The sequence below is a fragment of the Varanus komodoensis genome, unplaced genomic scaffold, assembly GCF_004798865.1.
Source record: "Varanus komodoensis strain SLA01 unplaced genomic scaffold, ASM479886v1 scaffold6_2, whole genome shotgun sequence".
In the NCBI taxonomy this organism is placed as follows: Eukaryota; Metazoa; Chordata; class Lepidosauria; order Squamata; family Varanidae; genus Varanus; species Varanus komodoensis.
In genome coordinates, this window is record NW_025336346.1 from 14,354,577 (window position 1) to 14,380,490 (window position 25,914).

The window sequence follows — 25,914 nt, forward strand, 5'->3', positions numbered from 1 at the left end:
AGGGGATGAAGGCGGTGACTTGGCTGCTGCTGGCGGCCTCCCTGCGCTGGTGCAGCTCCAGAGAAGACCAGTCGGTAAACCTTCGGCTTTCTTCAGCCTTTCTCCGGCACACTTCGCGCTGCCCCTTCAACAGCGCTCCCTTCCCGCGGCAGGCAGAAATTCAAGCGGCTCTGGAGAAGAGCACCGTTTCGTAGTTCTTCCTTTTCTCACGGGAATGACAGCGAGTTGACATAAGGCACTCGTCCCCATTTGATGTTTTATTTTGTATTTTTTTAATGTTACGTTTCTGCACCAGCTCCTAGTCCAGGCTTTCCGCGCGGTTCACAGAAGGGACGGTGCGAAGGGAAGCCTATGCCGTCCTGGGTTCTAGCGCAAAGTGCAGCGGTGTTAGACAGCGGCCCAGTAAGTCTGGAGCTCCGCATGGCTGGGGGGGCGCCCACCTGCCCCACCCCCCTACTGGCCGGCGACATTGGCTGAAATAAGGGTGCGGTGGCTCTGTCGGCCTTGTCTGCCTCTCTGTGCCTCTGGCTTTTTGCATGCACGCGCTTCAGCTCCGGCTGCCTCCCCCTCCAATGTTTGGCGGGGCTTCTTGCTGAAATCAGAAGCGCTGCTTCCCCTGCCCATGCATCCCTTGTGGCAAATGGAGGTGTCCAAAGAGAGAGTCTTCTTTAGAGGCACACGATGCTGCTGCTGCTGGTCATGGTGATGGTGACACTTTAGAGCATACATAAAGTACATATGCAAATTTGTGGAGGGTTTGCCCTGGGGGTCTTAGCCTCAGATCCTTTTTGGTAAGTAGCATCTGCTTCTAGCAAGATAGCATGGGTTAACATAGAAAGCTGCTTCACATCAAGACTGACCACTTATCCATTTAGTATGGTGATGGCAGCCTGTGGGTCTCCTGGAGTTTCAGACAACAGTTTTTCCCAGTTCTGCTTGTGAACTGCACTTGAATCCTGGCCCAATGGCACAGCACCTGCCTTGTTATACAGGAGGTCCCTTGCTCAAAGCACGTGCCTCCAGGCAGGTCTATGAAACCCTGAGCAGTTGCCACTCATCACTATTGGGATAGATGGATTTTGGGTTTGGACAGCACCATATCCAACACTTAGTGATTCAGTATAAGTTGAGTGTTGGCTGTCACTGAACTGTGGGTAATTGAAATGTGAGTTATTGTGTCTTCTAAACCCAGCAGAGGTAAGAAACCTTGGTGAACAACTTACAGTTCACAACCCAGCAACTAAGCATGGGCTCTCTTCTTGGGTTGTTTATAGTAAACAAGCCATGGCTTATTAGAGCATCTGGGTTCACAAAACACAATAACCAACATTCAAACAACTTACAATTCAAAGACACCCTGTACTCTATCACTACTCAATTCTTGCAAATTATGTTATCTCAGCCCACATCTCAGTCAGTAGAAGGCAGCTTCCGCTGTAGCCTTTTGTGTGCAAAGCAGGAGTGGCACTAAGATGCACTATAATGTTCTGATCTAGGAATTCTGTGATTCTTTTTCAGGTGTCCTAAGTGTAGGCACTTACTTAATACTTATTACTTAAATACATGTATTACTTGCTTAAAGATAACAAAAAGTAAGTGTCATCTTTACAAAGCAAAAAGCCCTATAATTCCCAATACTTTGAGGTGCTGCAAGATCTTATAAAATGGCTTATAGTCTGTAGGTTCACCCACTCCCCACATAACTCCCCCCTTTCTGAACTAGACATTAGCTGAGAGGAGCTGCATATCTAATTTCTTTTTAACTTTTTTATTCTACTGTGATTTAATTGATGTAGTTATGTTTGAATTATGTTAGATGTTGTCTGTATTTTATTATTGGTACCCACTTTAAATCACAGTTCTAAACTGTTTTTCTGTGGAAAGGCAGCATATAGCTTAATTAAATATATGTGTATATGACTGATTAGAAGGCAGTACAATCCTATGGCCCCTAGGCAGACCGGACAACTTACTCTGAGTTTGGAGCTGGGATTCCAACTCAGAGTGTCCTCCCCACACTCTTGCAGTGGACAGAGAATGAGCAACTCAGATATGGATTTTGGGAGATGTGGGGAGGCTGTCTAAGTACTTTGCATGGCAGGAGAAGCGACTCTATGCTTCTGCTAGCACACACAGAATCATAGAATAGTAAAGTTGGAAGGGGCCAGAGGCCATCAGGTCCAACCCCTGCTCAGTGTGGGGTTTCTTTCAGCTGAATCTTGAATGGCTCTAGTGTGGGCGAGCCAACAACCTCCCGAGGTCATTGGTTCCATGGTTGTACTGCTCTAACAGTCAGGAAGTGCTTCCTGATGTTCAGCTGGACCATGGCTTCCTGTAACTTGAGGCCATTATTCTGTGTCCTGCACCCTGTGATGAGTGGAAGAAATCCTGTCCTTCCTTTGTGACAGCCTTTCAAATACTTGTAAAGTGCTATCATATTTCCCATCAGTCTTCTCAAGGCTAAACATGCCCAGTTCTTTCCATTTCTTCTTCATAGGGCTTGGTTTCCAGTCAATCACCCTTGTTGCCTTCCTCTTAACCCTGTCCAGCTTGTCTGCATCTTTCTTCAACTGTGGTGCCTGGAACTGGACACAATACTCCAGATGAGACCTAACCAGTGCTGAGTAAAGGGAAACTAGTACTTCATGAAGTTTAGAAGTGATACTTCTATTAATGCAGCCTAAAATGGCTTTTGCCCTTTTATAACTACATCACATTATTCAGCTTGTGATTTACAACAATGCCAAGATCCTTCTCATTTGCAGTATCACTGAGCCAAATATTGCCCATCTTGCGACCTCCCAGCCATTTGGTTTCTTTTTTCTAGGTCAGAACTTGGCATATGTGCTTACTGGATCTCATTCTGTTGTTTTCAGCCGAGTGCTCCAACCTATCAAGTTCCTCTTGAATCTTGCTTCTGTCTTCCAGGGTATTAGCTACCCCACCCAGTTTTGCATCATCTGCACATCTGATAATCACTCCCTGCACTTCCTCGTCCAAATCATTAAAACGTTGAAGAGCACTGGGCTCAGGACTGAATCCTTTGGAATACAATTTGTTACCTCTCCCAGTTTGAGAGGGTGCCACTGATTAGCAATTTTTGATCATTCCATTGATTAGAGTGTCCTTCATGTGAGCTTTCTTTTTTTCTGGAGGTTTTCCTCACTGCCTCCTTGTATGTTCCATTCCATGAGACGAAGTGGTGATGTGGTGTATAGCAGAATTGTGAAAATACACTTTCTAATGGTACCATCAAGGAAAATAGCTTTCTTTGCTCTAAAAAGAAGTGCTGAAAATGGCTGAAAAATTCAGGAGAGGCCCTGGAATATGACAGCATTGTGTAAAGTCCCCACTTTACACAAACAAACCCCACAGACCTCTGTGATCAAAAGTGTACAATAAATGCTTTGCCCTATAAATGAACCCAACTGAGCAGAAAAAAGAGAAAACTGGATTCAGGGGAGTGTATTTGCATGGGAAGAATTCAGGAGACATGAAGCACCTCTCCATACTGCCTGCTAATATCCTCTTACAGGTTTCCCAGCCCCAACCAAGAAAACTCTGTTCTCCATTATCACTGTACATGAAATGTTGTGACTGTAACTTTGTTTAGAATGCTTATGTCTGCCCAGTGAATTGCTTTTCTGACACAATGGTGATGGCATAAATTAATGTGAAGTTTCTCTACAATGTTTGCCATTTATTAAGTTTCATCAATATGAGGTGTATATACTGAAATCCTTTCATTTAGTGTACTATATATTACTTCTTACTTTCAGAATTTTTGTAATCCACTTCAGCGGTGATGTTTTTTCACTCAAATGAGTACTGGTATATATAATTTTGCTTTTGTAAATAGGAAGAAAAATATTCTGCATGCTTCTCAATATATTCCTTAAACACTGAGATGCACTGTGGTTCCAGTAAGTACCTGGACAGCCAAACATGAGGAGGGAGCTGTGCCAATAATGTGGCTTTCTAAAATTGATGTGTATGGACAAAATGTGTATTTTACTGCCAAAAATTCTTTTTTAGAACTTAATGTTGGTTTTCTTTTTCATTACAGTTTACTTGTCGTGAGGAAAATGGTATGTACAAATAGCATGTGTTAGAAGACCAGTATATTCCCATTATGTGTTTTTAATGTTTATTCATGTCATTCTGCTGTTGATCTTTTATAGGTGTAGCAAGATTTAATCAATATATTAACTGGTTATAGCCACTTTTGATCAAAGGTTGCCAAGGTCAAAGCATATTTCTTTTATTTTTAAGAAGTTGTTGACGGTGTTTCTGCAATAAGGATCAAAAAGTAAAATATTTAAAATGGACATTCTCTTTAATATCAAGTGCTTGCTTTGGGTTATTAAATTATGGCCTAAATCGAATACACTGGACCAGTCTCCATGATCAAAATAAAGCCATCCTTTTTAAAAATTGTGGCATGTGCCTGAAACGTGTGGGTGCATTTCCATAATGAATGCCTGGGTCCAGTTTACCATGCTGTCTGAATCAGGTGACTTGTTGGAGGGAGAAACAACCCTCCAGTAACCTAGAGGTTGATGCAGAATGATTCATTAACTAAGAATTCATTCATTATTTGACCCTAATCTTGTTTCATGTGCTCATTAGGGGAGAAAATCGATGGCTATATTGGCTGGTGATGGTGGGATTTGTAATCTAATACTTCTGGAGGACCCTAGGTTGAAGAAGACTATTCTAATTAAAATCTAAGCATATGACCTCTGTATACTATCTGAACTAAAATAGGCTGGTTGGGATTGCAGGAGAATGTAGGATATTTTTCTTTTGAAATATGCATAGGATTGTACCCTTAAAAGCTTTAGTGAATAAAAATCTTTTTATTTCACATTGGGCCCAAAAGGCTTTCTCTCTGCTGGTTAGCCTTTATTTGGTGGGGGCACTTGGAGTGAGGCTTTTAAAGAAAATCTTAAGGTTGGCAGATGCATGTGGAAGAAGCCGATGTTTCATGTAAGCTGGTCCCAAGCTGTTTGAGACTTCCAAGTTAAAATGTGGCACTTTCATTTTTCAGAAGTCCTATGAATGACCACGTGTATAAGCTATTAGCGTGAAGTCCATTCAGACACTTTGATTTAACCCACAAACAACCCAGTCCCTGGTTCTGGATTTCATGCTAGTAACCTAGAAGTATTCATAGGTTGCTTCTGAAAACTGAAAGTGACTTGGACATCTTGTGCATGTGCCCCTACAATTTCTGCTGTATGCTGCTCTGACATGTGACTAGCCTCAGCGTGTGTAGAATTACAGCCTTACTGAGGAATCAATGGCAGAACAATCAAAATAAAATACTCTTTTTTAAGCAGATTGCTTTGAAATCTCTCTAACCTTTGAAAAAGAATAATGCTTGTATAGGCTGGAATTATGCATATTATTAGGCAATAGAAGACACTATTTCAAACCGATAATCCTTCAGAGTGTTTTAACTTGTGATTTTCCTTCTTTGTGAGGGCCTTCTCCTGAGCTGATGATGAGACACAATTTCACACCGTCAGATCTTTTTGAACTCAATTTCAAGATTGTGGAAGTGCAAGGAGAGTGCAAATTTAATATAAGTTGGATCATTAATGCAGATAGTAAGTATCATAACCAGGGTAGTGGACCCATTATGAAACTTGCATTAAATGTCTGAAGTGCAACAGATGTTCCACTCTGTTCCTCTGTGGACCTTTCTGTTCTAAGGGCTCTGTTTCCATTTTGGGGGAAGAGGGATGTTTGAAGCAAGCATAAATGTCTTCACTATAATGAACTTGCAACAAAAGAGCAGAAACCTTTGTATGCTGAGCATGTGCTCTGGGTAATTTCTTTTTATACGTATTCATATAGGATGTAGAAGAGCACATTTATGCTTTTTCATTTATACCCATGTTCATCTAATTATGCATGTGATTCAGTATGTAGACCTCAGAAAATTATTTCTTAGGAACACCTCATCTGAACAATTTTCACATGTAATCTGAAACAAGACAAAGCAGGATGGACTCACTCTTTTTATGTTTGAATAATATTAATCTAGTATTATTTTAGGTTAATTCCACAGTTTTTAAAATATTCTTACACTCTTCCGAAGTGATGAAAAGTTCAGAGACAATGTCACATATATTCAGTTTCCTTTGGATAATATTTGGATATCTGCACTGGAGACTTAAGGTATCTTTATAATACTTGTTTTATGTACCAATGTGCAAGCAGATCAGCAGTGGAAGCAAATATACTTCCACTATTACATATTTCCAGGCATGAGAACCGTTGCAGGACCAAGAGCTAGTGCACTGGGACTTACGGCTGGACAGGGAGTCTTGATAACATTTTGTAGGAATTAAGCTGTGCTTGGTGAGCAAATGTCCAAACTTTTAAGAATCACACCTGACCTTAATCCTGCTCTGTGGCCTTAAACTCACCAACTGCTGGAATATGCCCCTTGAAAACCTTACCAAATTGGAATTCAGCCCACAGGATAAAAATGGCTTGTTACCTTTGCTATAAGTATACGATCCCCACAAATCTGGTTGGGTCTGTTCCAATGCTCCATCTCTGATTTTAGGTAGCTCCAACTGCAAAATATTGACTGGCTGGCATTCTCTGCCCATTCCAACAGCAATCTCTTGTTTTTCATATACATCTTAGATGATGCTCCTGCTGGACACCATTCACAGCCAGCTTTAAACTTTAATATTTCTTGTAGATTTGTCTTTGTTATAATTCAGTGCCTTCGAACAAATGCTCTTGGAACAAATGATTGAGCAAGAATATTTGTTTCTGGTTTTTGGAGCTCTAATAGTGATTTATATTGAAGAAATAATTTGCAGCATGGTTCTGTCTTGTAGTATCCAGTGCTGCCTTTCTACTTATATATAAATGGCCTCTCACACAATGCCATGCTGCCTTGACAGGCTTTTTAGGTACAGTACGAAGCAGGCACAGTTTACAAGGGTTACCTGTTGCTAGGGGAGTGCAAAAGCCTACATAAGTCTTGTACCTGCATCCATCTTTAGTGTCTGTACTGACCAAGCCCAGTCAAAGACCACAGACCTGCTTACCTGACTTACAGGTCTGTTGGAACAGTTGCTTATGTCAAATATGGCACTAGAAGTATCTTTGATTTTATTTATTATTATTATTATTATTGCAATGCATGGATGAGCCCAAAGCTGCTTAAAATGTGAAAGTATCAGGTATGTGAAATCAATGTTCATTTTAATATTCAAATGACAGAAATGGGGAGTGCAGTGCAGGTGAATAGTCCTTTCATTTTCTGATGTACTATTTTTCTTCTGAGAAGCCCTATATTCAAGGGAGGGAAAAGATATCAGGCTACCTTTTTGCTTTGCTCTTTATTTGGACACACAAAAATACGTGTATTTATGTGTGAAAACACAACATTCATGCAGCTGTTCGTGTTTACTACCACTAGTAACATGCAGATATGTGTCAGGGAACAGAAATTGAGATGAAATTGTTGAGGGAAAAAAGAGATCCCTTTTGTTCATTGTCTGACTGTGAAAGAGACAGGCAACTCCAAGTAATTCTCCAAGTGATTTTTATATTAAAAAGCTTCTTTATTGTAGGTGCACACTAACAATAGAGAGCCCATCTCCCATCGAAACCAGCTGCCACAGCCATCATGCACAGTTCTTTTATGTTTCGCCTTTTGCAATCATTAGATGTAGAAAAACACCATAGAAGAAAAAATTCCATTACTTTTGAACATCATTCTCTTAACTTACACTTCTGGTGTCAAAACAAGTGGCTCCAGGCTTATCTTTGACGTGTTCTGAGGTTCTTAGGAGAGGTTTATTTTATATTTTTGACTCTTGTGTCTCTCTGATAAAACCCTAAATAACTGTGCCTTGTTGTTTGGTCATCAGGAATGAAAAATGTATCTGCTACTGTGCATATGAAGCAGACTTGTTGAAGTTGGAGAAGCACAATTTGCTTGAGTAACTTTTCTAAAGCAATGTTATCTCCTCATTTCCAGGCAGCATCAGATACCTGACTGCCACCAAGATATGTGTGTCTGCTCAAAATACGGCATGTGTGAGATGCGATTATACAGAAAAGTTTCAAAGCCAAACCACACTTGGTGGTCAGAGAGTAAGCATATTTAAAAAGTTATTGTGCTGCTGAGAGATACTGGAAGCAATTTACAAAATCTGAGTAGTTATACAATAGTAAATGCCCAGAAAGTTGGCAAGAGTATCCAGTTGGAATGGTAATGGAACTAATAAGAAATCAAACACTGCAAACTTCTACAGAATTGCATAACTGGAAGAAGACTGAAAGCTAATATAGTATAACTTGGTGGCTAGGATCAGGATCCTTCTATATTTTAACAAATCACCCCATATCACTCAGGATACTACAATCAGAAAGCACCATTCAAGTATATTTGTTTGACATGGAATAGCATTAAGCAGAAATGCTTTTATAGTTGACAGTCCCGTGGCTCTTATTTTACTTGGGGGTTGCCCAGCTTTGCACACTCTTGGATTTATGGCTGTAAGGGAATGTCAGCATCCATCACAAGGGTATCTTGTCAGGGTTTTCTCAGAACCTGGGGTATTTATTTATTTATTTATTCAATTTATATAGTGCCCCACTATCCATAGTCGGTCTGGACAGCTTACATCATGATAAAATCCATAAACAACATAAAAACAATACAATATGTAACACAACAACTCACAATTACAAAAGACCAATAAGAATAAAATCCATAAGTAGACTACCAAAACTGAATAAAACAAAATAGGAATAGCAAAACAATAAATAATATATATATATAATACCTAAAAATAAAACATGAACCAATTAAAATAGTTTATATCAATATCTAGCATTTAAAACATATTGGCAGCAGCATATAGCATACAATTAAAAATATTTTTACAAATAAAAATATTGCCTGTTAAAATAATTATGGAACAGACATATCTTATGTTGGTGCCAAAAGAATAGGTGCCAACTGTGGAGTCAAACTCTACTTGAAAAAGAATTAGGTTTTTAGCAGCTTCTTCCCTTTACAGGAGTGGGGGATCGTTTGGAATGGTCTGCCCTTAGAGACTGCTTGAACCCAAGCTCTTAAGAATGCTTTGGTGGCTCTGATGTGGTGGGCCAGAAATGGGCATCATGAAAGGTGACAAAATCTTGTTCTGTTTTCTGAAAAGTGTATTGATTCTGTTTTCACATGACGGCCAGTTCTGAGTAGTTACTTGGAATGTTAATGATGTCATCAATTTGGCTAAAGCCTTTTTACTTCAAGCATCTTGTCTGAAATTTGGTATTTTACGCCCAAATGGGCATGACATGTGCACATGCTCAGCTTTCTCCCCTGCTTGCTACCAATGCCAATCTTCAGACAGATAAGGCAAATAATCCTGCTTTTAGAGGCAATTTGAGAAGTTGCATACTCTATAGGCCACTGCTAGGCCAAAGAAGGTAGATATGTGTGTGAATCACAATGGATTGGCAAGGATTTTTGATTCCTCATTGTAGCAACAAGAATATGGCTTTTTTTTTTTGCTACTGAAATGAAGAACGTTTGGGTTAACCAGGAGTGGACTTTTGGGTAAAAGGACAATAAAAGCTTAGTTCAGATTGATACTGAAAATAAGATCTTAGGTAGTAAATAACTCAGAGATAACTCACATCGTATATCAGCCAGACATGCTATTTAAGCATGAACAGGATTGCACCCTAATTATTTTCATTTCAAATAATTTATGAAATTAAAGAATATGTATTTTCTCTGTAAAAAATCCAAAAGTGGTTTACTGTGTATTCCCATGATAAAATACACTAAAATCAATAAAGCAGTAGGATAGGCCCCAGCTCTGAAATGCGCTCCCTAGAGAGGTCCGCCTGGCGCCGTCATTACCGTATTTTCGCTCTGTAAGACGCACCTGACCATAAGACGCACCTAGTTTTTAGAGGAGGAAAACAAGAAAAAAATATTCTGAATCAAATGGTTTTCTAAACTATTTAATAAACTATAACAGAATACAGTAATACCGTATTTCAACCTTGTAAAGTGAACAGCAGTCAACAGTGGCATTAAGAACCATCATCACTGTCTTTAACAAAAGAGAGACTTTAAAGTTCGAGTACTCTTCTAGTTTTCGTTGAACCCATAGAACTCATCATCACTAGAGTCAGAATTTATGAAGCTCTGTTGCTCACAATCACTGACATCACTTTCTTAGTCAGTAGTGGAATTATTGAAGGAATCCACAATCTACACCATTTATACAAGAGCTGCTGCAGACAATTCAATAACAAATCTAAAAAAGCCAGTAATGTCCACGCTGCCCTACTAGTAAATAATAGAAAAAAACGTTTGACAAAAAATGAGATATTGTATAGTAAATCAAACATACAGCGGACTAAGTAGCCTTTGAAGAATAAACTTCATACATGAAGGTAATGCTGTTCAAATATCCACTGATCCTAAAAAAAAATGTGTCTGATCAACTAACAGATAACTGATCCATGGAAAGCTTCCTGATAACCACAGGCACATTCCCTATCACTTCCCCATGGGCTTCATTAAAAGACTGGTCGCCATTTGAAAACACACACCGACCTGTGATTAACAGCTCTCACCTGCGCTGGAGGAGGGGGGCGGAGCAGGGCGCGCCGAGCACGTGCCGGCCAGGTGGTGCCACGTGGGGCCGGCAGCATTCCAGAGGTGGTCTTCCAGGCGGTGCAGCAGCGGCGGCAGGTCTTCCCGGGCGGTGGGGGTGAACAGTCCGTCTCTCCGGGCGGCCGGCGGGTTAAAGCCCGTGGCTCCTCCTCTTCCGCACCTCTCCCCGAGTGGCACAGCTCTCACCTGTGCCGGGGGGGGGGCAGAGCAGGGCATGCCGAGCGCGTGTCAGCCAGGTGGTACCATGTGGGGCCGGCAGTGTGCTGGCGGTGGTCTTCCGGGCGGTGCGGCGGCGGCAGGTCTTCCCAGGCGGTGGGGGTGAGCGGTCTGTCTCTCCGTGCGGCTGGCGGGTTAAAGCCCACGGCTCCTCCTCCTCCGCATCTCTCCCCCTGAGCGGCACAGCTCTCACCTGCGCCGGAGGGGGGGGCGGAGCAGGGTGCGCTGAGCGCATGTCAGCCAGGTGGGGCCACGTGGTGCAGGTGGGCTGGCAGCATCCAGGGCGTCGGGTACACACACATTCGCTGTATAAGACACACAGACATTTCCCCTTATTGTCATCTTATAGAGCGAAAAATACGGTATATACTTTTCAGTGCCAGGTGAAGACCTTTTTAATTGACCAATATTTTAAAGCTAATTTTAATTGTATATTTATTTATTTTACTTAATTTAACCACGTCATTTTTATACTCAGTTGTGGTATAGCCAATTTATTTTGTTTAGGATTTATAATATACTGTAAGCTGTTCAGAGACAACAGTGATGGACGGCCTATAAATCTCCTAAATAAATGAAATAAAAATAAATAATATTTAATTGAAAAATCCAGGGGTGGCTGTTAATGCAGGCAGTCAGGAAAAACAAAAGTGCCTTCAGTTGTTGGCAAAAACAGTCCACACTGGAAACCCGCTTGATCTGACCATTCAGTTTAGTGATAAATAAATAAGGTGACATCCCAAACTAAGCTTTCAGTCATCCCAAGTCATAGGCTAACACTGACATTCAGATGACTATCAGGTACCACAACATCATGTCCATTTTAACTCTTCAAGTTTTGACTCATCCTCAGCCTTACTCCTACTGTGCCAATAATCTTACATTCAGAATTCCCAGTACAGGATTTCTGGCACTGTGTCCAGCTCAGAATGTTATTTTGGTATAAGACTCAGTCAGTGGTGGATAACTGAAAAATAAAGTTGTGGGTGCTTTAGTTTTGTTTGTGTTCTGGCATCTTAGTTCTGTGTTTTCACAATAATAGAGAGAAGAGGAATGGGTTTGCACCAGTCCAAGAGGACAATATAACATTCAAAGCTGTTTTAAATTTCAGTGGCAGTTCCACTATGATGATTTCCCTGTACAAGATGACGATACTTACTTCATTGAGGCGTATAACTTGCCACCAGCAAATATAGGGGCCGATCATCCAAAAATATACCAAAAACATACTTCTCCAGGTAATTGAACAGTGTCAGCTTAAGATGTTCACCTGAAAAATGTGTGTGAATTTAGGTTTTGTCCATAAACCAGAAGAACTGATGTGCTTTTTTGTTTACTTGCAAATTAATTAACATCTCACAATGGGAAAATTGCAATGGTAAAAGAGGCCACTTTTTGATTGATTGATTGATTAAAAAATCAAAATACATTTATTTATGTATGAATCTTAAGAAGCAGTGGGTTGGATCCAACAAATATTGGAAGCTCCTCTAAAACAAACCCAGTGTGTGATTCCATCGAGCACAGCTGTATGAATACTGTACAAGTAGACTTTTCAGCAACATGGGACTAGTGCGCTGAAACATTCTGCAGCGCGTACATTTATTTATTTATTAAAACATTTTTATGCCGCCCCATTCGCCGAAGCCTCGGGGCGGCTTACAGCATTAAGTTAAAAAATAATTATAACGTTAAATTAACAATACAAACATAAGTTAAAATGCAAAAATTAACAATATAAAATTAACATCTGGTGAAAAACCCAGGTTTGCAGTTGTGTAATGCTGAAACCTGTAGTGGTTCTCCCACCCAGCACAGGATGATCTAAAGCTTTATAGTTCAGGGGTTCTGATTACTGAGGGCACAATCCATAGGACTTTGCCCTCCAAGTACGTATGTAATAATTAAGTCATATAGGCATTATGTTTCTATCAAAACTCATAGATTTACACTGGAGCTACAAAGTGAGCAGGAGATCCTGTAAGACGCTAACAGATTCTGCAGTAATGAAGTGAAAGAAGCCAAAGATGGGGTTATCGCATATCTGTTTTACAGCTAAACCCATAGTTTTAGGAGCTGACACTTGCATCTGACATTATGAAATATTTGTAAAAACAATACCCTGTACTTAGAATATTCAAATGGTAGAGTTAGAAAGGACCTTGGAATTAATCTAGTCAAGCACCTGTCAAAAAGGAAGAAATCCATTATAACACCACTCCTGATGGGTAGCCACCCAGCATCTACTTAAAAACTCTAATGAAAGAGTCCAGCACCTTCTGAGGCAGTCTGTTCCATTGTCAAACAGCTCTTTACCACGGGAAAGTACTTCTTAAATGCTTCCTAAAACTCTGAATACCCTTTCTTGTAATTTGAGCCCATTGATTCAAGTCTTTAATGTAATATATTGATGAAAAAACAATTTTAAATATAAAATATTTCAATTCAGACTGTGAAGACAATTTACTGAAACATTGCAAAACATGCATAGAAAAAGGTAAGTACACATGATTTTTCATTCTATAGCTTTAGTGATACAGAAGTCCTTCTAACTTAAAAAGTATTTTGGAGTGCTAACATAACGATAACTAGTCATAGAGTGTACCACAGAACACAACATGACAGTGAATCTAAGCGTTGAAGGCAATTAACATCCAAGTCCACTTACCATATTTTTCTGTCTATAAGACTTCCCCATCTATAGGATGCCCCCACTTTTCCTTCCAATCTCCGAGTGAGCAAGCTGCTGCCGTGTACGCATGCACTGCCTTGCCCCCCCCCCTGCGCATGCGCACGATTGCACCAGTTTCCCCCCCCAACACACCTGCAGTTCTCCTCTTGGCCCCCTGTGCATAAGACGCCCCTCCATTTTTAGCTAAACGTTTTTAAGAAAAAGTACTGTCTTATACACGGGAAAAATACGGTATCTCTGTGGATTCCTACATATTCCTCTGTGGATTCCTACATATCTCTGTGGATTCCTACATGATAGGTTTGCCTATCATGTTAAGGTACTCTGCAAATAGCCAAGGGTGGGTGCATTGTTCTCAGAACAAACTGTAATGCATCTGACAGAGGATTAGGCTCACTGTGACTTGCCTGGAGGAGCCCAGTTCCCTCATCCCTCTAGCAGATACCCAGAGGACTTGGCAGCTAAAGCCGCCTGGACTCCTATCACCGCTCTACGTGTGAGCCCTTTTTTATTCACCATGGCTGTTCCCCTGCAGATCACCTTTCTGATCTCTGCAGTGATAGTCAGTGACAGGCCTTCCAAAGTACCCAAGTGGCACATCGGAAGGGCTGTCACTGATTCATAATTTTTGCACAAGAAATTTGCACATGTTTTCATTGTTATGTATTTATTTAGTTGGACTTGTACCAGTGCAAGGGACGCATTTGTGGGGGTTGACCATGGGAAAGGTTGCCTGGGGAAAGCCCCGGGAGGTATCTGCTGTCAAAGCGTAGCAGACAGTAAATCATGGACATTGACCCAGGGAAGCTACATGTTTTATTTCCTTTCTCTTCCTCCTTTGTATTGGCTTTTCTTCCCTTTTTGCATTTAAAAAAAATCACTCCTGGTTTTCTTTCCACTTTCCACCCTCATACCACATTCTGAAATGCTGGGACTGCAGAAGTAAGCTCCCTTGTGCGGATGGGCATTACTGTTACCATTTTTTTAGTCTTGATAGTGGACACATAGTGATTTCTTGCCCCCGTTGTCATTTTTTCCCCAAAAAGATGCCAAAACAGATCAAATCGCCTAAATGTCTTGAGCATTCTACTCAGTCTTGGCACTACCAGCCACATTACTCTTCCGTAAAGTAGCTTCAGGTACCAAGGTAGCTTTCTCTGGCCACACTTTTACTAGTGACATCTGACCTGGATGCCAAATAACTTTTTGGGGACAACCAGCCACAATGACAGCTCCTGGCTTGTCCTATAGGTTGTTGAGCCCATGAGGGATTCTTGTCTCATCCAAAGCTGGAAGACTGATTCCATCATGGATTGAAGGAAGTGGTTAGTAAGCTGCTCATCAAGAGTAAGAAAATGCCATAATCATGCTTACCACGGCCACTGTCAGTGACAGCCATTCCATCAGCGCCCAAGCAGCAAGATCCTTTGCAGGTGTACACCTAAAGCCAAAATGTGAGCCTTACTTGGCCAACCAACTAGAGGTTTTAACCTGGAATTGCTTTATATGTTACAGGAAGCTTGTGGGACCCAAATATAACTGTATGCTACAAGAAGTCAGAAGTAGAAGTCAGCTTTACACCTAGTAATTTTAGTACCACATATACAATCCTCCTTTGTGAATCTGATGAATGCAGTGATCATATTGTGGATACCAGCAAGGTATGTTTTTAATTTAGATGCAAGATGAACAGTGAGTGACAAGCAATATTGGATTAGTGAAAATACCAATTTTTAATAGAGCTATATTCCATTTTTTCACAGATAAGAATATAAATATACATTAATTTTTAAAAGCTGTAAATAATAATGATATAATACATATTCTGGTGCTTTCCTTTAAAATAGAGGAACGATACTAGAGTTTCTGAACGAATACAGCTGACTGGTCAGACCAGAAAGATCTTTAGACAGGTAAGATTTAATCTGACTAAAATGGAAAGATAAATGAATAAACCCTATAGAGTTTTAATAAATATTCAAAATATGCTTCTCCTGGTATCAGTACTTAACAGTGAAGTTGCAAATATGGCTCTCTGGAAATAAGTCTTAATTGAATTCAGTAGTGCTTACTAAAATAAGTGCTTCCTTCATCTAATAAGAGGCCTGTCATATTGGTTTGTGCAAACATCTGCATATTTGTTTGTTTATTCTGGGTGAGACAAAAATATGTTGCTTTGGGAGAAATTTAAACGTCTAATCCTCTTCAATCACTAATTTCTCCAATCCAAATCACCTGCAACTACTCTCTGCCACAAGGAGCTAAAAACCATGATGCTGGAGTTGGTTGCTAGTTCTCAGTCACAAATAAATGTACAATATGAACCCTGCTGGGGCTGCAGGGAAGTATACAGACGGCCCAATTCAAGGTGCTGGTTTTTACTTATAAAGCCTTAACACACCTGATGGAGTACCTTTTCCATTATATTGCTGTCCACATACCAGGTGCTTTCCAAAAAAGGTTGGGAAAATGGTAAGAAGGGAAGGGACCTTTTTGCCATCCAAATGTAGTATGCTTTCCCCTAGAAAAATCTTCCTAGGATTAACATTTCCATCTTCTCAGTGTAATTTGTCATCTTTTCCACTTGACAGTGAATAATAAGGGTTTAACTAGTCCTGACATTTTTATTGCTGATTATTTTGAATTGGTTTTGTGTGTAAATGTTTTTAAAGTTTTAATCTTTTCAAAACTAGCCAGAGAACTTTGGCTGTTGCATAATATGAGAGATTTTTAAAAAGTTTCTGCACTTTTAAAAACTCTATTTATTAAGAATTTCAAAAACAAATTATATCACTTTTCTACATAGCCACCTTCTAGATGCATTTTCCCCCAGTGTCTTCCCATCTTTTTAATGCCATCAGCAAAAAAAATATTATAAAATATAAAAACACAGAAACTTTTTGAAGACCCCTTGTATATACTTATTATCATAATGCTATATTGTTTACAGTGGAGAAATGGTAATAGTGGGGGTGGGGTTTAGCACATACTGACCTTGTTTTAGTCACATTAAATTAAGGTTATTGTTGTGGGTGGTTTCAGGGTGGCATTCAAATGCAGAGTGTTTCCTGTAAGCTGCCTGTTTTTCACAAACAAGCAATGTTTTGTACTAGGGTTGCTTAGGGCAGCCTTTTCTCAGGGCGGTTCATTATGACTTCAAAACCAAGCAGTGTGATTTTATTGTGAGTTGCTGAAAATAGCTAGGGAGTCACCTGCCAAGAGTAGTGGAAAAATCTTCGCTGCTGTTTTGTTAGTGCTACTGTAGCTGTTATCACACCTTAGTGCCTTCCACCTGAGGATGTTTAACTTCTCCCCTTCCAATCCTCTGCAGATGTACAAAAGTGAATGTCTATTACTAGGAATTTTGCACAATTTTACATTTTACTGCTTTATCAAGAAATTTGCATTTTTTAACAATCTACCTCACTTGCCAGTGTTGAAATTTGCCTATGTTTACCAATCTGCCTAATTTGTCAGTCCTGAAATTTGTGTATCTCTACACACTTAGCCCCTGTTCTGCCTTTAAATTTGCATATGTTTAGCATTCCTGCCTACTGATGTTTAACCCGTATTTATATCTGGTATCTAACAACAAAAGACAAGCAAGAAGTGTGGTGGGGAGGCATTCACATATATCAATTGTGGAATGCGCTCTCCAGAGAGGTTCACCTGGCGCTGAAGTTCTCTTTCTGGCACCAGGTCAAAACCATTTTATTTAACTGTTATTTTAAAGATTAGTATTTTAATGCAACCGTCATGGTTTTTTGGCTATATGTTATTTATAGTTTAGATTGTTTTTAATGTATTTGATTTTACTGATTGTGAGCCGTCCCAAGATGCCACACATAAGAGATGGCATATAAAAGTTTTAAATAAATGAATAAATAAATTGTGGAAAACACCGTGGCATGGCTTGCCGTTATGTGTGAACCCAACAAGAAGGGTGAAGCATGGTAAGGATAGTCTGTCTGGAACCATGGCTTGGTTCTATGGTTTCCATGCTTCACTGTGGTTTGTTTGCACATCTGGAACCAGTTTCCATATTTCTGTGCTGTGTTTCCATTAGCACGTCTTGTGGGAAGAGCAGCAACTGCTGCAGCAGATGCTCCAGCCTGCACTCTCCGCTATCCCAGTCTGCTCAGCCTCCTGCAGATGCTTCTTGCCTACCCTAAGGACATGTGCATGATTCCACCTTTGAGCAATTCAAGCTTCTTTTTAAAAAAAAGGCTTTTAAAATGCATCTTTAAAATGCTTGGGGAGCCAGTGTGGCTGTTTGAGTGTTGCAAGCTCTGCATTCCAGTTCCAGTCCCCACTTGGCCATGAAGCTCAGTGGGTGACTTTGGGCCAGCCACCCTCTCTCAGCCTGACTTACCTCACAGGGTTGTTGTTGTGAGGAGGACAAAGGAATGGAGAACTATGGAAACCACCTTGGGTTAGGTGAAAAAAGGCAGGATATAAATGCCATGTAATCATATAATAGTTCTTACTGTTGCCAAAAGTGTCTCAGGAATCAGTGCTATGGACTCCCGAACTGGGAGTTCCCACAGCAAGGTCCTGCAACCTCTGTGCTGGAACTTGGCTGGCCAAACCCTGCTTTAAATTCATACATGGGAAAAGTAATGCTTTTAGAAAAAGTGGGTTGTATCCAAAGATTTCCTTTCTCCATTAATGGACCCAACCCATTGCATTCAGTGGGAGTTATTCCCAGGACTGCACGTAAGAAACTGGGGGAGGAAATAAATGATATAAAGTTCATAGAATAAGAAAGATATTTCTGCAAATAATATTTTTAATGGCATCACATATATTTTATTGTATTCCAGTTAATTCCGTTTTTCCCAAAATGCCAGAATGACTGCCGCAGGTACTCAAGTTTTCAGCTACTGTGTCCTGAAGAGGCTACCAATGGTTAGTTGATACCTTGCTTACTTATGATCCAATACGAGCAAGAGCACGGCATGGAAGCCAGTGGAGTAGAACACTTAGTGTGTGAAACTAGAACTGGGGAAGACCCAAGCTTAAATTCCCACTGAGCTGTGAAGCTCAATGGATGAACTTGGGCAGTCAGGGTCTCTCAATACAAGCTACCCCAACAGGGTTGTTCTGAAAGTAAAAGAAACAGCCTGTGTGGCCATCACATGCATTGCTCTTGCTCCTTGGAAAAGTAGGGAATAAATAAAAACAGGAACGACCCTGGTGCATTAGGCTGAAGATCTGTTTGGTTCAACATTCTGTATTTAGCAGTATATAGTCGCCCTTAGAATGTTCCTAAGTGAGATACAAGCAAGTTCTCTTGTCTCTCTTCAGCATCTGGTAATCAGAGAAATACTGCCACTGAACGAGCAACCTTTATAACCATGCTCCAAACTCCCTTTCATTGTATATCTTCGCAGCAGCCTCTGCTGGCCTGGAGTCCTCTTCTTCCCCACCCTGATGCTTTGGACTAGAACTCCCAGCATTCCTGATTATTTATTTATTTATTTAAAACATTTCTATGCCGCCCCCATCACAACAAAGCCTCGGGGCGGCTCACAAATATTATTGGCTAAGTTGGCTGGGGCTGATAAAAGCTGAAGTCCAAAACATCTGGAGGAGCACCAGGTTGGGGAAGATTGTTGTAGACTCCCTTTCATCCCATATACCTTGTGATTAATGATTCATCTAGGACCTGTTTGTGTTCTACCATCCCTTCATTCATAATAGAAGTCCACCTTCTCAAAGAGTTTGAATAGTTAATTCTCAATCTTTCGTGCATAAAGAAAGGAATGTTTAGCTTTTTTTTTAAATCGTTTTTATAAATGTTTCCTTAGGAAACTGACAATTCCATCTCTTTTTTCAGGGAAAATCACAACAGATCCAGTGGACAGATATGTTTACATATTTGCTGCTTTACTTTGTGTACTATGTGTGATTGCTGCTGTACTGCTTTCCAAAGGGAGGCACGGTAAGAGGAGACCTGGTAACACGCTCTCATTCTGCCAGGAAAGCTGTAAGACTCTTGTAGAACCTCTTCTCTTTGGCCAAGCCACTTCAACACAACTTTCTGTTCCCAACTCTGAAATAATCCCATGCTCAGAGAAAACGCTTATGAAATCACTTGTGGAAAAGAGTGTTGGCTACACAAGTTTGGAAGTTGAGGTACACCTTTAAACAGATCATAGGAGAGACTAATCTGAGTGCACGAGAAAGGTGGAATTTCCTAATTTTGTGGAGTTCTATCATCGTTGCTCCAAAGGGTAGAGCAAAAGCAGATTAAACAGTATGTGTTGGTGTCATCTTCCCTGCCATCACGCCTGTTTAAAATGGCAGAGGGGACTGGAGCTATGGGGAAAGGCAGCTTAGCTTCCCATCTTCTGGTAAATGTTCCACCAGTAAAACTGATAGTACACAATACTCTTCATCCATGATAATCACCATACAGCACTGTGTGTGTATTTGAGTATCTGCTTCAGAATGTATTACCATTAGGAATGTACAACCACTGATGCACATACTGTTAAAACTACAGGATGGGTCAAAAGTACATATACAATACTGAATGGGTCATGTTTAGTCTCTTAGGTGCTCGAAATGTTCTCCGTCAACATTGCAACCTTCCTGGAACGTGTTCCCGATACCGTGACACAAATTCTGGTTAATAGATGGACACAAATGTCAATAAATGCTTACGAGATGAACTCCTTCAGTGCATTCACTGTGTGAGGTTCCCCATTGTGCACAGAGTCAGTACTTACTTTTGGCCCACCCTGTATGTAGGCAGCAGACCAGTAGATTTGTTGAGGTTCAGCAGACAGGTTCAGGTTACAAGTCCTCATTTACAAGTTCTGGGCAGTTCCACAAATGGGTTATATGCAAGTCCAGGCCAAACTGTCAAACCTGTTGCAGACTACAAGCATTAGCGGGCACCCAGTTTGGTAAGGCTGTTTTAGTTCTTAGAAGTACAGAATGTTCCTTCTCCTCTCTGACTGATACTTTGTGTGCCAGTCAGTTCATTTGGATGGTCAGGTGAGTGCTTCCTTTACTCATTCCTTCTTGTCTTTTCTTTTGGCCGGTATTGAGTGGGAAGTCTGAGCTATTCTCTTCTAGATGGAGTGTTGAAAGTGATATAAATTGTGATTTTTCTTAAAAATATTTTCTTCTTCACAGGTACAGCCATCAACTGGTCTATCTTTCATCAAACGGTGCAACACATACCTGTTACAGTCCTTGTTGTATACTCCCACAAAGTGTGTTTTCAGCACACTGTCCTTGTATTTGCTGCATTTCTACACGAATGCTGCCAAAGCAATGTCATAATAGATGCATGGCAGAAACGAAGAATTGCCGAATTAGGCCCGGTACAGTGGCTTGCAAGTCAGAAAGAAATTGCTGATAAAGTAGTTTTTCTCAGCCCAAACCACACAAGTCCTACCTGTGATTCAGCTTGTAAAAGGACTATAGAAAGCAACAAGAACTCTGAATGCTTGTTCACTCTTGCATTTAACCTCTTCTGCAGTGACTGGAAAAATCAGTCTTCTCTCCACAAATACATGGTTGTCTCTTTCAATGAAACAAATCCATTTAAGAGTCTCCCAACTCCCTTGAACATCTGTCCAAAGTATTTTCTAATGAAGGATATTGACTACTTTTGTAGAGATCTCTGTCTTTCACCAAATGCCAGTTGTAGTGAAGTAACAAGGTCAAAGTGTGGCTGGAGATTTAAAATGAAACAAAAATCACAAGTATAGAACTATATATTAGGATAGCAAAAATAGTCAAGCCTAAAATTCAGTCTTTCTTACTAAAGTGAATTTATTCTGCACACTGACAACTTTCAAACACCCCATGCTTAAGGATGACTTACTGCAACTGCTCCATGTATGGACACCTACTTCTACACACGTGTGTGCTGCTTGTGGAGTACATAGAACTGAAAAGAGAGTTCCCTAGTGTGGCACAGGGCCACAGTTTATGTTCTTGCACTGTTTCTCGGATGTGAGGCCTGTACTAATGCAGCAACTTGAGCTGGTTATTAATGCCAACAAAAGAAAAGCATGTTAACCGTCAAACAAAGCAAAATAGCTTTCAGTTGCTTGCAGTTAGATCAGAATCATATGGCAACGTTGGTGGAGCGGCAGGTGGGGAGGAGATGGCAGCTGTATTATATGTGAAAGATCAGGATTTCACTTATTTTCAAGCCTGGCTTTAAGATTTAACTCCAAGACCTGGTACAGAGGTAGTTGAAGCCTAATCCGGAACAGACAAGTGCTCTTATTTGGCAAAGGGTTCCAGGAATACTGGCTGGGCCTATTCTGGATGGGGTAGCAGTCATTTTGAAAAAGGAGGTTCATGGTCTAGTAGTCTGCTTGGGCCTGGTTTGCTCCTCAAATGAATGGGTAGGCATAGGCAGAGTATCTTGCCCGGTGTGTTCTTGCCTGCAATTGCCACCATTCACAAAGAAAGTCTTAACCTGACTTGAAAAAAGGTGTAAATCATGAATATTAGTATCCTATCAACACATTAGACAAACTTCACCTTTTTATTTATTTGTTAGGAAACTAGTCTGCACTTACAGCAGGTACATCCCTCCCTTTCATCAACTCAGACCTCTTGTTATGAACGTGCATGCATGTGTCCTGAGCCAACTAAGGCGCAGAAACCAGCTAGTTGGGCTGCTGTGAGTATTAGTGAGCCACTATTGCTTCTACTGACTGCGCCCTCTGTCTGGGAAGCCAGCAGGTTCTGCCGGGTGAGAAGAGAGAGCTGTTATTGCCCAATTATAGGATAGAACTTTGGTGCGGGTGTTTAGTGGGAATGAAGCTATTCAGTGTCTTTCCCATTAGAAAATAAAAGCATGTTTGGGTAATATGTAGAGGCATAAATATCTCAAATATGTCCATGATGCTTGAACATTGTAATCTCTTCACAATCCCTACAAATTAGTATTCTTTTCGACATTTGCAGTAAAAGCAACTGCCAAAGGAACACGTAATGGATGACTTGATGCTGAGAATTTCTTAATTCAACCCAACAAACTGATCTCAAAGAAGCTCAGATGTCTCAGCAAAGGATTCTGTAAAAAGCTAATTTTGTTTTGCTAATAAACTATATTAATGATTTGTTTTCATGGAAAAATAAGCTTTGCCACATTTTCTTATTTTTCTTGTGACAAGTGCCATCCCATCTTACACTATCCCATCCTGCAAACTTGTCAAGTTTGGATGGTACAGCAATCCCTGCAAGTCGGTTCTGGGGTGTGGGTTTTTCATGGAGCCCACAGTGTGCTTGATCGAGATTACAACAAGTTCTTTGTCCCCCCTTCCCCTCTGTCCCCTATCAGATATCGGGGTTGTGTGCTAAAGAAGACATCTTGCCTCCCTGTCCCTGCTCTGACTGCAACTCCTTTTTGTCCAGTTTCCCTGGACGAGGTGGGAATGCAGAGCCCTACGTTGCTGCGAATGACAGTTCTCCACTGATGCCTAAGTGGCACTTTCCAGTGACTGTCAACGCCTTTGTACCCTTTTTGGAAAAAAAAGAATTTGTGAAGCAGAAGAAATGGTAATCATAATTTTTTTAAAACCCTTTGGTTTTTCACAGGTGTGCACTGCTTGCTGAAATGTGGAGTCTTCCCACATCAATGTCATGTTAACTTTCTGCTCTCAAAGTGCAGTAGGCAACTTCTATGGATAGACTTGATGAACCAAAGCTACATATAGGTCACCTTGTGTACATGTGTCAAATGTCAATTGAAAACAAAGCAGTAAAGGGGAGGCTTTGGCCTGGAATCCAGTGGTGAGTTTATGGCCCCATTTTTGGTGTGGTAAATATTGTCCTGATATTCTCAGTCCCCTCCACTGTATCCATATTTGGCGTACATATTTATTTGTATTTTGCATACATTCTCTAGAAGGGCAGATCTACAGCCTATCTCCTTTCTGCAAACACTTGGTAATGCTCAAAAAGGAAGGTTCCTTTAAAATAAAAAAAACCTATCTGGCAAATTTGAGCATTCTGGGGGCACAGGAAAATGCAACAATGTTTAGGTCTATCTTCACCTGCCCCCCTAAAAATGCTCAAAGGTTTTTTCACTCTTGCTGAGCACCTTGCTCATTGCTTTCCACAGCCCATGATGAGCTCTGTTTCCTGGGTCTCAATGGAAGAGCAACTCAAGAGCAACCTAGAACAAACCAATGTGAACCACTCTGCAAGTAGTGGTCTGAGTCAGCACGGCAACCCTCCATGTCTAATTGCTCATGGTGGGCTGCCATGTCATGTAAGCCCAGTTATTTAACATACGCTCAACAATCACTGGGCTTATTCACAGCTAAGGTTGGCCAGATCAGATCTCTGGTCTCATTTAGGCCACTCCGAAGTATAAAATTGGAGGAAATATTTTAGGAAAATACTAATGCCCTGTTTTTTAAACACTGCAAAAAGAACTATTTTTGTTTATGTTTTATTAAAACACAAAAATTAGGACTTTGAGCTTCTTGTGGATAATCAAGGGAGAGTTATGTTCAGAATTCCATCATACCTAAAATTTCATGTGATCACCACACAAAAGCAGCTCTTTCGCGTAACATACGGACGCCAAAGCGCTGCCATTCCCGCTGATATATCCAGAGCTCCTGTGTTGTATCTAGGCAGGCGAGAACAGCACCACCTTTCCAAGCTATCAAACGAGGATCCATGTCCTAAAACAGGGATTAAAAGAAGAGACAAGACACCTAATGAAATCTGAACATCACAATTCCACTTATTTTTTATATAATTTCTACTTTAAAAATAAGACCAAATTACTGCAAAATATTGTATATGCTTCAAAATACAATAGTATTTTGTATATAGATCCCAAACATCAAAAAAGGGTAAGTATACTGCTATTGTGGTAATCCAATATCTTTTTTCAGAAAGGAAGATACAGCAGGACCCACATATAGGCATGGATTTGTTCCAAGCCCCTCAGTGGATGCCTGAAACCATGGATAATGTGAACACTATATTATATATACTATATACAGTACATTTTTTCAGAATTTCATTTGTTCTTACCTCAGCATGTGATTCTTCTCTTTCCTTATTAAAGCAAGAATTTTCACTTACAGGAAGCACTTTACAACTTCTTTCTTAGCTAAAGTCAAGCACAGTTAACTGCAAATGCAGTAACTGAGCCAGCAGATAAGGGGGGTCCTGCTGTATTCGGTATTAGTTAAAACTCCTTCTCAAAATTTCCAATTCATTCACTTTGCCATGAACTAGAGCAGCATACAAAAAGCCATTTATACTGGCCCAAGTATTTAATTAATTTAGGCACAATCCTGTGGGTGCTTGACACAGTCCAGGCAGCAACAGAAGTCAGAGCCTCAGCTCTAACCAAGGAAACACGCTTGGAGGCAGGAGCTGGGACGCCGAACTCAGAGTGCCTTCTCTCTACCCTTGCAGCCAACATGGAAAGAAGCAGGCCAGCTGCTGCTCAGAAGACCAGTCTTGAAGCTGGACCTCTGCGGGCATTCCGGGAGGAGATGATACATAGTATTCTAACAGTGCCTCTGCCCATCCTCATACTTTGGGCAAAAACCTTGGCTGGCCAAAATTAGATAACTAAGTCTTTTGCAGTGCAGGAGAAGCCCCGAGGCAATCTTCAGCACCTCATTTTTCCCACCCTAGCCAGGAGCCCTGCCATCTTCTGAGGTTGGAGGGTTATAAGTAGCCACTTTAACATATACATATTAATTTTAATATCCAATTATCTCTAGAAACTGGACCTGTCTCTATTGCAGGATTTAGTGCTTTGTGTTTAATGAATGTTACATTTAGCCATTCTGCTATGACCTGAAAGCATATAAAAGTACCTTCGGTCGTGTAATGACTTCCACATTTTCCACAACTCTTCGGAAAGAAGGAGGCATTTTGTTGAGAATTCTGTGCTGAAGAAATTCTTGGGCTTTATGAAACATCAGACCTCCTCCCACAACTAGGATAGAACTATACATTTTCTTTTTGGTATCATCCGATGCTGGAAAAATGCAAAGACAATGTACATAAAATTGTGAAGATCGAATTTAAAAAGTCATATAGAGTTAGTCAATTTAAATTAGTGAATTAAAAAAACCCCATGCCTTAAAACAGCTCACCATTGAATCTTTCATCTTTCAGGAACTCTACTGACGGTGCCATAGTGGAAAGCTATGTTTATGCAGCATCAAAGATAGCACACACTGCTGATGCTGCACACACGTTGGTTCCACAGGTGTCAGTATCAATATCGCTAGTGGCAGTGCACTGCGGATCTATCCCACTGCACCATGAAACTAATAGGAGACGGATCAGAGTCACACGGAGACACCTA

The 25,914-nt window shown here is 40.6% G+C and overlaps 2 protein-coding genes and 1 long non-coding RNA gene across 3 annotated transcripts in view; 1 reads left to right on the plus strand and 2 right to left on the minus strand.

Moving 5' to 3' along the window:
• On the plus strand, positions 1–21,522 carry IL17RB (interleukin 17 receptor B). The gene is given in 11 exon segments (XM_044451312.1): positions 1–74; positions 4,067–4,088; positions 5,487–5,612; positions 8,015–8,130; positions 12,006–12,132; positions 13,344–13,391; positions 15,102–15,247; positions 15,434–15,499; positions 18,410–18,498; positions 19,454–19,530; positions 20,733–21,522. Coding segments are annotated over 11 exon segments (1,467 nt in total). The 5' UTR covers positions 1–5; the 3' UTR covers positions 21,314–21,522.
• On the minus strand, positions 11,094–20,857 carry LOC123034155. Its single transcript, XR_006416701.1, has 3 exons — positions 20,321–20,857; positions 12,054–12,164; positions 11,094–11,199 (listed from the first exon to the last, which is right to left on the minus strand). It is a non-coding gene; the product is annotated as an uncharacterized LOC123034155 (long non-coding RNA).
• ACTR8 (actin related protein 8) overlaps positions 21,145–25,914 on the minus strand; it is a 27,010-nt gene continuing 22,240 nt past the window's right edge. The window contains exons 12-14 of the mRNA XM_044451311.1: positions 25,418–25,581; positions 24,100–24,259; positions 21,145–21,276 (exon numbers count right to left, since the gene is read on the minus strand). Coding sequence (XP_044307246.1) covers positions 24,116–24,259; positions 25,418–25,581 — 308 coding nt within the window. The 3' untranslated portion in view covers positions 21,145–21,276; positions 24,100–24,115. The remainder of the gene's footprint in view (positions 21,277–24,099; positions 24,260–25,417; positions 25,582–25,914) is intronic.